At 36.6% G+C, this 17,447-nt stretch overlaps 1 protein-coding gene across 1 annotated transcript; it reads right to left on the minus strand.

Annotated features, from left to right (window-relative positions):
• Positions 5,143-10,552, minus strand: LOC107640212 (E3 ubiquitin-protein ligase HERC2-like). Its single transcript, XM_016343758.2, has 5 exons — positions 10,199-10,552; positions 6,885-8,195; positions 6,650-6,796; positions 5,936-6,381; positions 5,143-5,415 (listed from the first exon to the last, which is right to left on the minus strand). Exons 1-5 carry the CDS (start codon positions 10,550-10,552, stop codon positions 5,256-5,258), a joined length of 2,418 nt encoding a protein of 805 aa, XP_016199244.1. The 3' UTR covers positions 5,143-5,255.

Consider the following 17,447-nt stretch of genomic DNA (forward strand, 5'->3'; position numbering starts at 1 on the left):
CAGGTCTCTGATCTTCACAGGTCCACATTTGTGGACATCACCCCATATATCCATTTATCTGCACTTCACCATTCTGTTATCCATTTTGAAATTAATTTCTGACTCTTTGCAGGGTATTTTTTGCTTTTTTTCTTTATGTTAAAACGCAAGTTGCGTTTTGGCTTTTTTTTTTTTTTTTCCTAATAAAAACGCAAGTTGCGTTTTGTATAATTATAAATTTGCAGCGCCTATAATTTTGCATAACACACCATAATATAATATGGGAAGAATCATTTAGATATAATAATAAAAAAAAATAAAAGGTCCAGATTTGGCGAATGAAACACACATAAACATGAAGGCTGGGTGGTACATATAGACATGCAACCGTTTTTTCCTTTAACAAGTTTTGTATGATTGAAGTCAGCTTAGTTTGTCCTTGTAGACAAATTTTAAAAGCCATTTTTTCAGCCGCCATATATGATATGTCTTGGCTGAGCTGCACTAAATAGCGTTATTATTATTATTTTTTTAACGAGTTTCACAACAAAAATCATGCAATAATATAAAAAAATTTAGTTATTGTGTATAAAAATATCATTTAATTTTCATAAAATTTTTCATTATAGTACTATAAAATAATTAAATTATTTATTTATTATTTGATTATTCTATTATGTTAAGTTTAATTATTTTAATAGTTAATTATTTAATTAAAAATATGTAAATTAATATGTATAAACAAAGACAAAATTTTGTGTAAAGACTTTTTTTAAAAAATAATTTATTTTTTCTTAAAAAATAGATAAAGTTAACATTAGTTAACACAAAAAATTTAAAATGGATTAAAGAGGAAGTTTTTTAAAAGTTAAAAGGGAGAGAAATGTACATTTATAAAATAGAGGGAAGGCGAGTGTCATTTTAGCATCTCGGAAGAAAAGAGAGTAGAATTTTCTCTAAAAAAATAAGAGTAAGTATCCATTATATGAGATTATAAGTAAAAAATATATATATATATATATAAAAAATACCTCAATTGCTAATTAAAATAAAAAGATCACGCATTTGTATTTTTTTAATTTCATTCTAATTAAATATAAAATTTATGTCTATTTTATACTTAATATAATTGAAAGCACCTTTTTCTTCTTTTAATTTTGTATTTTTTTTGCTTTGTATTAATCATAATAAGAATCACACGACTAATTTTATAAAAAAAATTAGTGTTGATTTTTAGTGGATTAATAACCAATAGTTAATGTGGCTAATTAATAACTTCATAATGTTATGCTAATTTCACTTATATATAGCGGTACTAAACTTAGGTATTATTAATAGTTCAATTTGTCATGTTATATGGTTGTTGCGGCCCAGCTTAGCTAGGCTCTTCGGTCAATCCGGCCCAAGCACTTATCGACCTAATTGGATAGGTCACCGTGCATGGTCCGCCCGGCTGACGACCCGGCCACGTACCTATTTTGCCAGCTGCATGACAGCTGTGGAGAAGGAACCTTTCTGGAAGGAGGCTTTCCCCTGTGGGGCCCGCCTTACTGACAGGGTATATAAAGGGAGGGTCCTACCCCTCTCCCAAGGTACGTCACCCTACTCTCAGTTATCACATCACCCATACACTCTACTGATTTGAGTGTCAGAATGTCATTGTAGGTGACACCCTCTCCACCTGAAGTGCTCGGAAGCTCGGCTGCCCCATCGTTCATACCACCACTTGAAGATAGGCGGGAACCCACTTCTCCATCCCAGAGACTTCCACGAACCGTCTGGTAACCCGACCTACCGAACAATGGTATTAATATTTTTAGAGGTATAACTAAAATAGCTGTTAAAGATAAAACTAAAATATATTTAAAAGAGATACTATTATAAAACTAAACTAAATGTAAGTGTTACAATATGTTGTGACTATAATACAAAAAGACAACAAAAAAACAAGTATTTTTCGAAATTAAAATAACTAGTCTTAAAGAGCACACAATAAAAATATTTAAAAGTAAAAAAAATTCACTATTAATTCTTTTTTACAAAAAAATAAGAAAAAACTTTCAATTTACAAAAAAGAAAAATTAATCTTTGATAGAATTTAGATTTAAAAGTCTTTTTGCACATATAAATTAATAAAATTTATTTGTTAAAGATAATTTAATAATTATACTTGTACAAATAATGACAAAAAATAGTAAAAATTATGGGCAAGTTACGAAAATAAAATATTTGGGCTCTAAAATTATCGAAATACAACTTTTGTAATTTGGATACGAAAATACAACTTTCTACAAAACTATGTAAACCGTTGATGGGAGCTTGCATGTTGCCTTTGCACTTGTGGAATGGGAGAATGCAGAGTCCTGGTAATTTTTCTTATCCAATTTGCGTCAACACGTGACTCCTCAAGAAGGCATTCTGATGATCTCTGACAGGCACAATGGCATTAAGGCTGCACTGGAGGCACCTGATAGTGGTTGGCTACCGCCTCATGCATATCGAGCGTTTTGCATTCAACATGTTGCAGCTAATTTTGTCCTCAGTTTCAAGGGGGTAGGATGCGAGGCCGCTGCTCGTGAATGCCGCATATGCTAAAACTGAGGCCAAGTTTGACTATTGGTTTGATATTATGAGGACTGAGAATCTGGCCATGTGTGATTGGGCTAACCGAATGGAGTACGACAAGTGGACTCAGCACCAAGATGGAGGCAGACGGTTCGGCCACATGACGACGAACATATCCGAGTGTGTCAATTCTGAGTTGAAGGGGACACGGAATCTACAGGTCACTGCACTAGTGAAGTCGACATATGGGAGGCTACCAGAACTTTTTGTCATTCGAGGACAGTCAGCAGAGGCTCAGTTGGGATCTGGCCACCGATTTTGCCAGACGCTGGTTAAGGCGATAGAGCGTGACTTGAAGGATTCGAGGTGCTTCACTGTTACTCTGTTTGACAGACATCAATCTGAGTATACTGTTGCAGAGACGACATCTACCGGTAACTTCTCGCTAGGTACGTATCGGGTTTTCCTCAGGGATTGCACTTGTGACTGTGGGTACTTCCAGGCTCTACATTACCCGTGCTGCCATGCGATTGCATGCTGTGCTCATTTTCGACTAGACTGGCTACATACGTTCATGAAGTTTATACCATAACTGAGGTGTTTAGTGTATATCGGATGGGGTTTCTGCTTCCTATTCCAAAGGGTCTCTGGCCACCTTATGACGATACGACTGTCATTCCTGATTCTAACATGAGACGTGTCAGAAAAGGGAGACCGAGGTTTACCAGAATCTGTAACACCATGGATGAGGCCGATACTGCTAGGCCGAAGCGCTGTGGGCTATGTAGGCAGACTGGACACACTTGCAGGGGTTGCCCCCAACGATGTGCTGCACTCGAAGCCGATGCATAGGTGTCAATCAGATCTTTGTATTTAAGTTTTATTGTTCTATCTTTATTTGTTTTGCTGTCTTGTATTGGTGTGTTAAGTTGTTGGTCTGAATATTTACTGTTATGTTGTTGATTTAGTAATGTTATGTTGTTGATTTAGTTTTACTGTAATGTCGTTGTTATTTATGTTTCTATATGTAATTTTGATTCTCTTGGGTAAAATTGATGCGATTTTATTTGCGATTTTGTTTGTGTAACCATAAACCGCTAGATCCCTTCTATGATTTATGCCTATTTGCCATTCACACAGAAACCGCGGGATCCCATCAGCGGTTTATGTGTATTTTGAAATCGTGGGACATTAGCAGTTTACATAATTTTGTAGAAAGTTGCATTTTCGTATTCAAACTGCAAAAGTTATATTTCGATAATTTTGGAGCCCAAATATTTTATTTTGGTAACTTGTCCAAAAATTATTGACCCCCTAAAATTTCTCATATATATGGATATACTAATAAAAAATATATAAAAAAATTAACAAATTTTAAAATACAAAAGAACTAAAACAACGTAATAAGAGAATATAGTTTGAAAAATAATTGTTTTTAAAATTATGTAAAAACTAAAATATTTTCAAATACTTTATATTGCAAATGAGGAATGTTGAGCCGTTCTATCCTATTCTTATACACTTTGACTCAGTTAAAATTAGGCCAATGATTAAGCCACAAACATTCGAACTATCTTGTTATTCCTATGTGAACTATTCTGTTGGCCAATTGTATAATTTCATATCTATTTTAAGGGTTAATATAGTAATTTCAAAGTTTACTAGAAGACAAAAATATTGCTAGAAACTTAATAGTACACAGAAACATGAAGTTCCGCAATGGTACACAGGAATACGTGATAACTTTCTTATAATATGTGTGCATAACACTATTTTTTCTTCTATTTTTAAATTATTTTCTAAAAATTCTAAGACACCAATAATTTATAAACTCAGAAAATTTTTCTCAACTCACTGGCTCTTTGAAATCTTCCATATAATAATATTGTTACTACTTTCTTTTTCTCATGACTTTCTTCGGAGCGTCAGCTTATTATATTAAGAATAAAGGAATATTAAAAAATCAGTAGATGTATTTATTGGTGTGTTAGCTTATTATATGCTTTGAATTATCATTTTTATGCAATTGTGAATTTTGATTTTATTCTAATTTATGTTAATTTTATACTCTCAGTAATTTTAATTTTATTGATATAGGTGTTTTTAAATTACTTCATGACTAGTATTACTAGAGAAGACACACAAAGTAACAGTGTTAATTTTTATTTATGTTAATTTTTTACATAGTACTAATTAATTTGTTAATTTTTATCTCTTTTTATTTTCAGGTTTAAATCTTGATTTGTAAACTTTTAATGATGATAAAGATGTTGAAAGTGATCAAGAATAAGGGTTGAAGATTCCTTTATATCTAATATTGTAATTTCTTTATTATGGTGAATCTAAATTTGTAGTGATTTAACACTTTTTTTTTTAATTTCTAGTTATTTGAGCTAATGACGTACGAATTTTATGTTTGTATTTTAATTTATCTATGAATTTTAAGTTTTTGCCTTAATTTATATAAGAATATGTAAAAATTAAAATATTTAATTTTTATAGGGGTGGGTAGGGATGGGGCGGGTACCCGCAGGGGCGGGTTCGGGTACTGTAATTTACTACCCGCGGGTAGTGACGACTAAATTTAGGAATTGATGTAACTAGATACAACTTTTTGCTACACTTAGTAGATTAATGATGCTTCATTCTGTACCTTGTACTTTCATCAAAACTAAGATGATGTCTATGCAAATCTAAGTAAGATTCAAGTGTTAGGTAGGTGCTACCTCAATATTTTCTTCAGCAGGTGGTGTCGGGGTGCTAAATGATGCATTAGCATCACTTCTAGCTTGTTGACCATATCTCTGAAGCACCCTCTCTTTATTTATGTTCCACCATTCTTCTGCTTGTTGCTCATGAAACCTTCGCTTGCTGCATAAATAAATAAAAAAATCATATAAAATATTTGAGAAGTGTAGGAAGAATTTAATTATTTTGCACTGGAAGTATACAAAAGAGTTTAACATTGTGATCCAATAAAAAGCTTGTGTAATTTGGGTGCCATGAAAAGCTTTCCAAGTGATTTATCAAAAAATCATGTTGCACACATGCTAATGTCATACAATAATTCAAACAACATATATTATTTAGTAATAGCAAAATTAAGAAATGCGTCGATACAAATTTCTGCAACTTCTTTTTTAAAAAATGTGTTGTGCATGCAGATCAAAACTAGAGAAATGGTTTAAATAATGTAGCAGCTATTTTGATCACACATTCGTGTACATATTTCAAAAATGGGTATACACACCTTCACCTGAGATAGAAGAAGAATACTAATATAATTTTGTGAAGCTAACTACTATAGTGACTCATATGTTCAATACAAATCACACTGATACAGAAATTGAAAATGTAGAATTTATCAGATAAACAAGTAACTGTAGTATACCTAAATCTAACTCTCCTGAAAATTTTGACACCATTAGGCCTTACTATTAGTGTCACGTAAATACCAGGCTCAAATTGTTCAATAACTTGTGTTTCTCCATCTCTTGCCAACCTTGATGTTTCCTCGGAGCTTTGTGGTTGCACTGCTGTTCTATTATCGGATACAGATGATCCATTTCTTTCTTGAAGGACATTCTCCTCATCATGAGATGGGTCCGAAGCCGCCGCTTCATGATATTCTTCTGTATTGTGCTCTTGCATTTTTGAATCCCCAATATCTGTGGCAGGATCAGGTGCATTTTGTCGAGTAGACTCTGATATTGATGGCACAGAAAATGTTTCAGATGTCGAGTTTTCTTTCAGAAAATCTTCAGCTTGAGTAAGTGCAATTCTCAAATTTTCAGTTTCTGAAATCTCTGGTGGCAACTTCTCAGCCATTTGCTTCAACTAGATTGAACAAAAGGCAAGTCTACTTAATCAGGATGATGTACTTGAAATTCTGATCAAGGGATTTGTTCTATTTCTCATATATTCTTCTTGAAGTATTTTACGCCAGTAATTTGGGCGACTAAGAATTTTTTATAAAGAAACATGATGCTCAAATACTAAAGTAGTTTGTAGTAAAAAGTGTGGAATTGAAAGTTGAGCAATCGAGACATTTACATATATAAGTCAACGATTTCAACTATATCCTTGGTAAATAGAATGAAGATACCTGAATGATAGTGCACTCAAAAATTTCTAGCATTGCTTTATGCTTAGAAGACTCATCTGCTGCCAATGTTGTAGCTTCTTTAATATGTTGGCGAAGCTTTTGATTTTCCACATCTTTCATGTTACTTTTCTGTTTCAAACTTTGAATCTACATAAAAATAATATTCATTAACTTAATATTGGTGATCCTTGAGGTTTTTCAGAGAATATGGAAAGTGAATCAACAGGAAACTTACTTGTTTCTGTAATTTTGATACTTCTTGATTCTTAAGCTCATTTGTTTTCCTCAAACTATCAAGAAGACTTCTAGAGAATCCACCAGCGCCGGAACGCGTAGGGCTTGGCCTTCTTGCATACGGGGATGCGGGCCTTGAAATGAGTGATGGAGTTGGTGGTGGACTTGGAGTTGGAGGTATGGCAGCGATGGTAGGCTTCAAAAGATTTTGCATTATTGAACCTGTTGAACTTGGGAATGCAACATCTTTCAATTGCACTAGTGATGGAACCTGAACAACTTGCTCTGTAGTAGTCTTGTGAATCCTTGAGAGAGGGAAGAGAGTTCTTGAAGATCTTATTTCTCCCAGGGTAAATCTTTCCCTTCCATCTATAGAAGTACGAGGTGGAGTAGTAGCTCTCCTATTAAAAATGGCACCAGAATTCGACTCAACATTTTTAATCTTAGTATAACAAGAATCACACACACGATGAGGTTTTCCGGGTGTTGGAGCCAATGCTGCCCTCAATGCCTTTTTTGAACTGCAACCATGGCAATGCACTAACCCACAATTATAACAATTGTGCCTTTTTCTAGTAAATCTAAATGGTTGCCTACATGCGGTACAACTAGATTGCTCAACTCCCGAGACCCATTTATGGATGCATATGCAAGCTGTAAACTTCGACCCACACGAAATGTTTTTTACATGCCTTTCTTTCAAGACTTCCACTATTATTGGACCCTTCCTATCTTCTGTGTCTCCATGTCCCAATCTTCCATTGGCATCTTTCCCCCATGTATATAGTTCACTTCTTAATGTCAATACAGCCACATGATGAGATCCACATGATATTTCCTCAACATACTCACCTACCAACTTATCTTGTACTAGCATTGGTACTTTTCCATCGGACAAAGAATTTCTTAGTTGACCATGTTCAGTGCCTCCCATAGTGAAAATATGACCAGATGTAGTGGGGGCAACAGTCATAGTGTTTCCACATGCTTCTATAAGATATGAGACACAAGTCGGTTGAAGGTATGTTTCCTTGTTTCCATGCCCCAAACGATACTGATCACCATCACCCCAAGTGAAGAGCTTCCTTGATGAAACATTTGAACTAGACTGAAGTGTTACCTCTATAATAGCTGCAGTGTGCCATACTCCACATGCAACTTTAAGAGTCCTAAATCTACTTAATAACTGCACTTCCTTTGGATATAACACACTCTCTCTATCTCCATGACCTAAGACACCAAATGTTCCATCACCGAACGTAAAAAGTTTTCCATTGGCAGTTGCCAATGCCGAATGCCATGTGCCACACGTCTATAAATAGAATATTAATTTGTTATGGTGTGTGCTTTGTGGGAAGAGAATCTATGAATAATACATTGTTTTGCATTTTGCTCAAGTGCTTCGTCAAGTGAGATTCTGTGTGTTTTGGTGATCTTATTCACATTGTTCATGCTTGATCTGGTTTCTTTTAATTGCACAATGATCGAGTCATGTTCCATTCTCACCGTTCACTTGTCTATTGTGTTTGAAAATTTTATTTATTATGAGCAAGCATCGTGGCCATCTATTTGTGTCCATCTACTATTGTGTTCTTGTTTGCCCTATTTTTGAGTTGAGAAGAAAATTCCGAATCTCTGTTTTTTTGTTTAAGATGGAAGGTGATTCCTCCGACAGCTTCAAGGAGAATTTTGGCGAATCTAAAAGTGACTCGAAGGGTGAGGTGGTCTTCCAAGGTACAATAGAGCTCTCTCCAAGTGTGATATATCAAATTCTGTTGTAATCTGAATTCAAAATAGCTACAATTCTATTATGGAGAAAGATCAAACAGTTATAGAAAGTAGTTAGCTTAGTCTATTTCTATCAGCTGTTATAACTACTTGTTGAGCTTAGTTAGCTTCATATAAGGTCTCTATATAAAGGGTGTGTGTGGTCCTAGGTAGCTAAATGCAATTACATTCCCTTTTCTGTTCTCTATTCAACGGGTTCGGATGATGATGTGCTGGGATTTAGTTTCCATTATAAGACCCGTGGGAAGAAACGGCCTCAATCTTCGGAAGAAGATGACAGAGATAAGAAGGAGAAAAAAATCTAAAAAACTGAAAATGAAGAAGCCACAGCCAAATCTAATATAGAAAATTGTCTTGCAACCGCTCATAATGGAATATGTGGTGCCCATCACGTAGGGAAGAAGATGAGATGGATATTATATCGAAATCATGTATATTGACCATCCATGATAAAGGATTGTATTAATTATGCGAAGGCATGTCAGGAATGTTAGAAACATGGTTCGATACAACAAATTCCAACGGCTGAATTGCATTCGATAATAAAGCCATGGCCCTTTAGAGGTTGGGCTCTGGATTTGATTGGATTGATCCACCCTCCTTCATCAAAATAACACAAGTTTATTTTAGTAGCTATTGATTATTTTACAAAATGGGTTGAAGCAGTTCTGCTGGTAGAAGTTGGTCAAAGTGAAATAATAGACTTTGTCGAGGAACATATTATCCATCGATTTGGAATTCCTCAGACGTTAAGTACTGACCAAGGAACTATATTTACTGGCCAGCGAATTAAAAATTTTGTGGCTTCAAGAAGCATTAATATGGTTACTTCAACTCCTTATTATGCACAGGCTAATGGCAAGTTGAGGCAGCAAATAAGATATTGATAAGCTTGATTAAAAAGCATATCGAGAATAAGCCTCGAACATGGCATGAAACTTTAAGTCAAGTATTATGGGCTTATCAAAATTCACCAAGAGATTCGACAGGGACATCACATTATAAATTGGTATATGGCCATGATGCAGTATTATCATTGGAAATTAATTTGAATACTTTAAGAGTATCAAGATAGAATGATTTGCCAGTTGATGATTATTGGAATGCAATGTTCGATGAGTTAAATGAATTCAGAACGAATCCTGACACTTGATAATGTAATTCGACAAAAAGAAAGCGTTGCTCGAAGTTATAATCGTCAAGTTAAAGAAAAGTCTTTCAGGATAGGCGAGTAAGTTTTAAAAGTCATTTGACCAATGGAAAAGAAATTAAGATTTCTGGGTAAATGGTCCCATAGTTGGGAAGGCCCGTTTCAAGTAACAGGGATATATTCTGGAAATGGCTATCAGGTTAAAGATATTGGGTTAGGAAAAGTGATTAACTCGATTAATGGGAAATACTTGAAACTTTTCTATTGTTGGCAAATATAGAAGTTCACCATATATATTAGAGTTTAGAAAAGATGGAAGTTATTACAAAAAATAAAATTAGAAATAAAAAAGGAGTTCAAGGTGCAATTAGTTTTGCCAAATCGGAGCGCAGCTTTCCCCTTTTGTTTTCCAGAATTGAAAGCACTTCAATCTGTTTGAACTTGTCAGTTTGAATTTTCTCAAGTTGTTTTTCATATTCTCCCCGCTTTGTGTAGATTGAGACAAGTTCCTGAATAAGGAGATGTTGTTCTTGTTGGGCTGCAGCCAGATGTTTGGCTATGGTGGCTCGATTTTGGCATATGGTGGCAAGTTGTTCCTGAATTTGAGTTAATTCTGCTTCGAGTCTTGCTTCTTCTTGATCATGAAAAGCTTGAACAGAAATAGCATGGGAGATCCTCAGATCGAACTCCTCACGAGATGCTTGGATGGGAATAGACCTCGAACATGGCATGAAACTTTAAGCCAGGTGTTATGGGCTTATCGAAATTCACCAAGGGGGTCGACAGGTACTTCACCTTATAAATTGATTTATGGCCATGATGCGGTGCTACCATTAGAAATTAATTTGAATACTTTGAGAGTATCAAAGAAAAATGACTTGTCAGTTGATGACTATTAGAATACAATATTTGATGAGTTGAATGAATTAGACTCAGAGCGAATATTGGCACTTGAAAATCTGATTCGACAAAAAGAAAGTGTTGCTCGAAGTTATAATCGTCGAATAAGAGAGAAATATTTTAGTATAGGCGAGTTGGTTTTAAAAGTTATTTTGCCGATAGAAAAGAAATCAAAATTTCTTGGCAAATGGTCCCATACTTTGGAAGGCCCTTTTCAAGTGATAGGGTCATATTCTGGAAATGCATATCAAATCAAGGATATCGAGTCAGGAAAAATAATTAACTCGGTTAATGAAAAGTACTTGAAGCGATATTATTATTGGCTAAATTAAAGTCAAACATGCATAAGTCCAGAAAATATGAAAACCATTACAAAAATTAAAGCCTAAAGTAAAGAAATTCAAGGTGCCAGGAGTCGTGCCAGGTCTGAGCGTAGCTTTGGCCTCTTGTTGTCCAGAGCTGAAAGTGCCTCAACATGTCTGTATTTTTCGTATTGGACCTTGTCGAGTTATTTCCCATATTCTTCTTGTTTGGTCTCAATAGAAACAATCTCTTGGATGAGTTGTTGTTCTTGTTGGGCAGTTGTCAAGGGTGTGGCTATATCAGCTCTTCTCTTGCGAATTTTTGCAAGTTTTTCATTTATCTGGGCTAATTCCGCTTTAAGTTTTATCTCTTCTCCATCATAATGAGCTTGAACAGAGATAGCTTGAGAAATTCTCAGATCAATTTCTTTGCGGGAAGATTTGATAGGCTGAAGGGCTGCAGTATAGCCTTCTGCTTCAGTTTTAATCTTAGCTTCTTCCTGTTCGATTTCTTGAAGCTTGATCTATGCAGCTATGCTGTTGTTGGCAATTTGTTTGAATTGATGAACAATGGCAGAATGAGGAGTTGAGGTTGGAAGTTCAAAGGTAGAACCCAAAAGATCATATAAAAGCTAATTGAGAATTGTATCATTGATCCATGCAACAGGTGGATAGTCTAAGAGTTTGAGAAGTGATTGAAGTTGCTCTCAAACATCAGTAGACAATTTGAATGGAGGAACTGGTGCAGGAGAACTAAGGAGTATCGGAGCAGGAATAGGCACTTCGTCCTCTTGAATGGCTTGATTTGAAATAGAGATCAGGCTAGCCAAAGTAGCGCTTGTAGGCTTAGAAGATATACCCAAACCTCCAGATCCTTGGTCAAGGGGAGTTTGGAATTCAGCTTATTGAGGAATACTGGATGCTCTTGAAGGAGAAGGAAAGGTCTCTAAGACTCTGGATCGAGGAGAATCGAAATTGGTAGTTTCGACAACTCGAGAGAGAGAGAGAGAATCAGAGTCAGGGGCTATTTGGCCTTCAGCAGAGAGTGCATCTTGACTGGTTGGAGAAGTATGTCCAAGGATCAGAGTTTGCATTGGAGAGTGCTGAGTAGGCTCCTTTGTCAAGTTGACTATTTGTGTTCCAGTTGGAAAAGGGAAAGCAACTTGTAGGGGCTCAACGGACCTTGTGACTTGGATTGAATCATGAGATGTAGTATCTCCTTGGTCATGTTGTTGTTGTTGAAGCGGTTGATTGGATGCAGGAGGTGAGGTGATTGATTGAGCAACAGTAGTGGGCTGATACACAAGGTACACAGTTATAAGTTAAGATTTATTTTGACTTAATCGAAATATATACAAATGGAAATGATATAAAGTTACCAGAATGGATCTTGGCCTTCGAATCAATTGAAGATTCAAATCTGAATCAGCTGTATCCTCTGATTGAGAAGAAGCAGCAATGATATTTCGGATGGATTGCTCACTTCCATCAGAGCTCTCACTCGATGGTTGCAACCGTAACTGATGAAAAGATCGAAGTCAAGAGTTGTTAAGTAAATGTGATTAAGGAGTATTTCAGTTTAAAGTGTATGGGTATATGTAGAAATAGTTACCCTTCTGAAAGTTCTGGTGGGAGTCCTTCGACTCTTGTGTTGTGGTTGTTGTAAAGAAGTTGTGGTGTTAGCTTTTCTTTTTTGAGACTTTTTGGGAGAACCTTCAGCAGCAGGGGCTGTTCAGATGGTAGATTGCTGGATTTCCTCTAAAGTACGACTGTACCTAGAGTAGTAAGCAGTTCACCATTCGAAGCAAGACTTGGTGATATAGAAGCTGCGATCATAAACGAGAAAGTTGAAACGCTCCCTTTGTTGTTGATTTGTTAAGAGGCAGAAATCAAGTTCATCTTGGGAAGTCAAAGTAATATGGCAAAATGGTTTGTTGTTTCGAGGAAGGGGGGTTGGAATGGCCTGTGAGAAACCCAGTTGCCTGGCTGTGAAGTGAGGAGCATACAAGGTCACTTTGATTTTTTCTTTTTTGTGTTGGGGCAGCCCTGTAGGAATGGTACACGGAATCGTGATCTCAACATTTCTTCACAACTCCGCGTAACTGACCAGCAAGTGCACTGGGTCGTCCAAGTAATAAACCATACGTGAGTAAGGGTCGATCCCACGGAGATTGTCGGCTTGAAGCAAGCTATGGTCATCCTTGTAAATCTCAGTCAGGCGGATTTAAATGATTATGAGGTTTTGATAATTAAAAGATAAATAAAACATAAAATAAAATAAAGTTAGTTATGTAATTCACTGGTGGAAATTTCAGATAAGCGTATGGAGATGCTTCGTTGCTTCTGAACTTCTGCTTTCCTACTGCCTTCTTCCAATCATGCGTTACCTCCTTCCATGGCAAGCTGTATGATCCTCTCGGATGAAAACAAATCCATATGCGCTGTCACCGCACGGCTAATCATCTGTCAGTTCCCGCTAGCATCGGAATAGGACCATTGTCCTTTTACACACTGTCACTGCGCCCAACATTCGCAAGTTTGAAGCTCGTCACAGTCATCCCTTCCCAGATCCTACTCAGAATACCAAAGACAAGGTTTAGACTTTCCAGATCCCAGGAATGCTGCCAATTATTCTAGCCTATACCACGAAGGTTCTAATCTCAGATTCAGATCCTCTGTTGTTAGGAGAGACGATGTGAATCGTTGATTAGGGACCCAAGAGAATATACTCCGACTGTTGTCCAATGACTACGTTGAACATCATGTAGACCGCTTGTGGTTGTCAAGCACGCGGATCTGGGCTAAGCGAGTAACGAAGATTGGGTGATTGTCATGGGTCACCCCTTCATTCTGACTTAACTAAATTAAGAACAAGAGTATATCTTGGAGAAGAAGTAGGCGTGAATTTAAGGAAAAACAATAGTACTTGCATTAATTCATGAAAAACAGCAGAGCTCCACACCTTAATCTATGGGGTCTAGAAACTCCTCCGTAAAAAATACATAAGTGAAAGGTCTAGGTATGGCCGTGAGGCCAACCTCCAAACGTGTACAAGATCAAAATAGGAACATAAGGTAAAAGACCTCTGAAAACTCCAAAGATATAAAATAAACCTCTAAAAGTAGTTTTTATACTAAACTAGTAACTAAGGTTTACAGAAAATGAGTAACTACGTGCACATAGTGCAGAAATCCACTTCCAGGGCCCACTTGGTGTGTGCTTGGGCTGAGCATTGAAGCTTTTTCGTGCTTAGGCTGTTCCTAGAGTTAAACGCCAGCTTTGATGCCAGTTTGGGCGTTTAACTCCAATTCAGGTGCCAGTTTGGGCGTTTTACGCCAGAAATTTTAGGCTGATTTTGAACGCCGATTTGGGCCATCAAATCTCGGGCAAAGTATCGACTATTATATATTTATGGAAAGCCCAGGATGTCTACTTTCCAACGCAATTAAGAGCGCACCAATTTGGCTTCTGTAACTCTAGAAAATCCATTTTGAATGCAGGGAGGTTAGAATCCAACAGCATCTGCAGTCCTTTTTCAGCCTCTGAATAAGATTTTTGCTCAGATCCCTCAATTTCAGCCAGAAAATACCTAAAATCATAGAAAAATACACAAACTCATAGTAAAGTCCAGAAATGTGATTTTTGAATAAAAACTAATAAAATAATAATAAAAAGTAACTAAATTAAGATAAAAACTGTATAAAAACAATGCTGAAAAGGGTATAAATTATCTGCTCATCAAGGGATTACTTGAACAGCCAACAAATTTGTCCAATTTTGATTAGCCAGTTCACTTTCCTCAGCATCATTTGGAAAGAGTAGATGATCAAGCCATGCAGGACCACAATTTCGACGCATGAAATGAGCGAAATTGAGGTTTTCATTGTAAAAGTCTTTACAGGAATGGAAGAGAGAAAAAACAGCCCAAAAATTGGTCTTCATCCGATTGTGTATTTGGGAAATTTGGCTTATAATCAGCCAATCAGAAGCCTTTAATGTGTTGTTTGTCAGTGGTACCGCCTCCAGGATTTGTCATATATTTTTCGAAAATGACATTAAGCCATAGTTGGAGAAGTCAGAGAGGGCCACCCGTACTGATCAGACAATTATCTCGGAGACAATGTACAAATTGACCAATCTCTTCAAAAACATGCCCTAGAAGAAGCTTGGCTAAATTAAGAGTGTTTGCTTCATGAAGTAGAGCAGCCAGAGGAAGGAAAAACTTCGACATTTGAACGCTTCGAGAACAGAAAATAATTGCATTTAGCCAATAGAATAGAAAGGATACATGCTCTTCATCTGCAACAGCAGTGCCCTCTGCACCCATATTATGAGCAATGAACTCACTGTAGGAATTGGTGTAGACAATATTGTATTGGTGCCTGGGTTGCATGTCAGAAGTACAGTCTGGAGGGTTTATTGGAAGCCCTGTAATGGCGGCTACATCCAAAAGGGACATACCAATCATTCCACAAGGGAGGTGGAAATTGTTGGTTGTCCTGTTCCAAAAAAGGTTATAGCTCCAATCATCCAAGGGAGCGTTGAAGGTGAAAAGTGGGAAAGCCTTAGGAGTTCCTGAATCCCCAAAGCCCCCCAAGCGGCGTTCTTTGTAAGGGCAAGGCGTTGATGCCAGGCTGTGAAATCAGTTCCGTGATGAAAAAAGAGATATTGAGGGCTTGATTGATCAATAAATCTTTCCCTTGAGCACTGGAAAAAAGGTAGTTTCTTGTTTGCCCTTTCTAAAGTTTCAATAGGTCCAATGAAATAATGAACATCTCCACCTATTGTAAAAGGTATCAAGATTCTGGTATCATCGGTCTGAAGTTCTGGGTTGTCAATGACTTTATCATTGACTTGATTTAGCGCGTGGAGAGCTGGTAGAGCCGGTGGTTCTACTGAAGGGCCTTTGCCTTTGTCTTGAGCAGCGGCATGAGATGATGAAGCGGCCATTGCAGATTGGAGAAGAGTGAAGTTTGAAGATTGAGGAATAGTGGTCACGTAGAAAGATGAATGCAAGAGGAATTGAGAGAATAAAGGTTCGAGAAAGTTTGGCAAAGATAGAAGTGTCGAATTTAAAGGGAATTTCACTGTAGCCGTTATCGCAGATAGAATTCAAAGGGAAAGGAGGTAACTTTGCGAAGAAGGCGAAGTGGTGGAGAGAAAAAGCGTAAGTCACGGGAAACGTGTCAAACGGTCAGTATTAATGGGAAGTTAAATGGTAATTATTACTGACTCAGGGAATTGAAGTTTGAATTTAGATTAAGTGTTTTATCTTCCAAATGATGTCGAGAAAAAACACATTAATCTAAGGGGGCAATTTGTTAATCAAAGAATATTCTCGATTAAGACAGGCTAATTCAAAGTATTGAAGAAATAATGAGAAGGGAAGCAGATGTCGGAAAAAAAGGTGCACGTGCCAGTATTATTTCGGAGTTACTCGACATGAGCTCGATTTCGGTCACATTCTTAAATCGAACGGGCTTAATCGAACATCTATTTGAATGAGAAATCGAATGGTTGCTTGAATAAGGGATCGAACGGTTACATAGGTGGAGAAGTTGAAGGCTTTCACCATGTGAGGAATTGATGAGTAACGTTTTATTGGCGAAAGAGTGGGAACAGTTACCAGGGAGTGTGTGCGTAAGATAGCACTGTGTACTTAATAATCGGTTACAGAAGTAGACTATAAATATTAGAAAGTTTTAGGAAATAAAGGTTGGAATTTTAACTTAGAAAACACTTAAGCACACTCACATTCCCAGCAAATTCCTGAGTCTGCGATCGAGTCTCTTTTCTGTAGGGTTCAATTTATCTTTCTGTAAACTTTACTTTTCAAGTAAATTTATCTTCCAAGCATTCTTTAATTTCATGTCTAATTTATATTTCAACACCTTTAAGTTTCATGTCAAAGCCCTTTGACCCAGTCGAAGGCACTTTATTGCTTTCTTTAAATATCAACGCAATCTTTTCGATTCTCAGTCAATTTACTTCTTTCAAAAACTTTATTTTTAATTTATTTTGTTTCTTTACAAATCGTAATTCATTTTCTATTTCAATAATCGTCTAATTCGAGGTGCTTTGATGCACTTTTAGAAAACTGGTACCTGCACAGAGGAGTAGGTTTCGCTCTCAGATCATTAGATATCGAACCACCATCGATTTGCTAAAAATCGACAAAACAGCAGGTTCTTTTTCGACGACAATTGTTTGCGCCTAGACCTCTATCGAGTTCATCATCTTTGGGAACTTCTTTCTTGACACTCTGTATTATTTCTTTTTCTTCACCTAGATAGTGGGATAGGAAATATCCACTTGATGAAGAGGAAGAAGTGGAAATATTCTTTTTTGAAGGAGAAGGGTGTGGTTCAATTAAGATTGTCGTCGGGAATGGAAGAAGATCCTTCAAGTGAGTCTTGACCTATTT

Source organism: Arachis ipaensis, chromosome B05 (genome assembly GCF_000816755.2).
Source record: "Arachis ipaensis cultivar K30076 chromosome B05, Araip1.1, whole genome shotgun sequence".
Taxonomy (NCBI): Eukaryota; Viridiplantae; Streptophyta; class Magnoliopsida; order Fabales; family Fabaceae; genus Arachis; species Arachis ipaensis.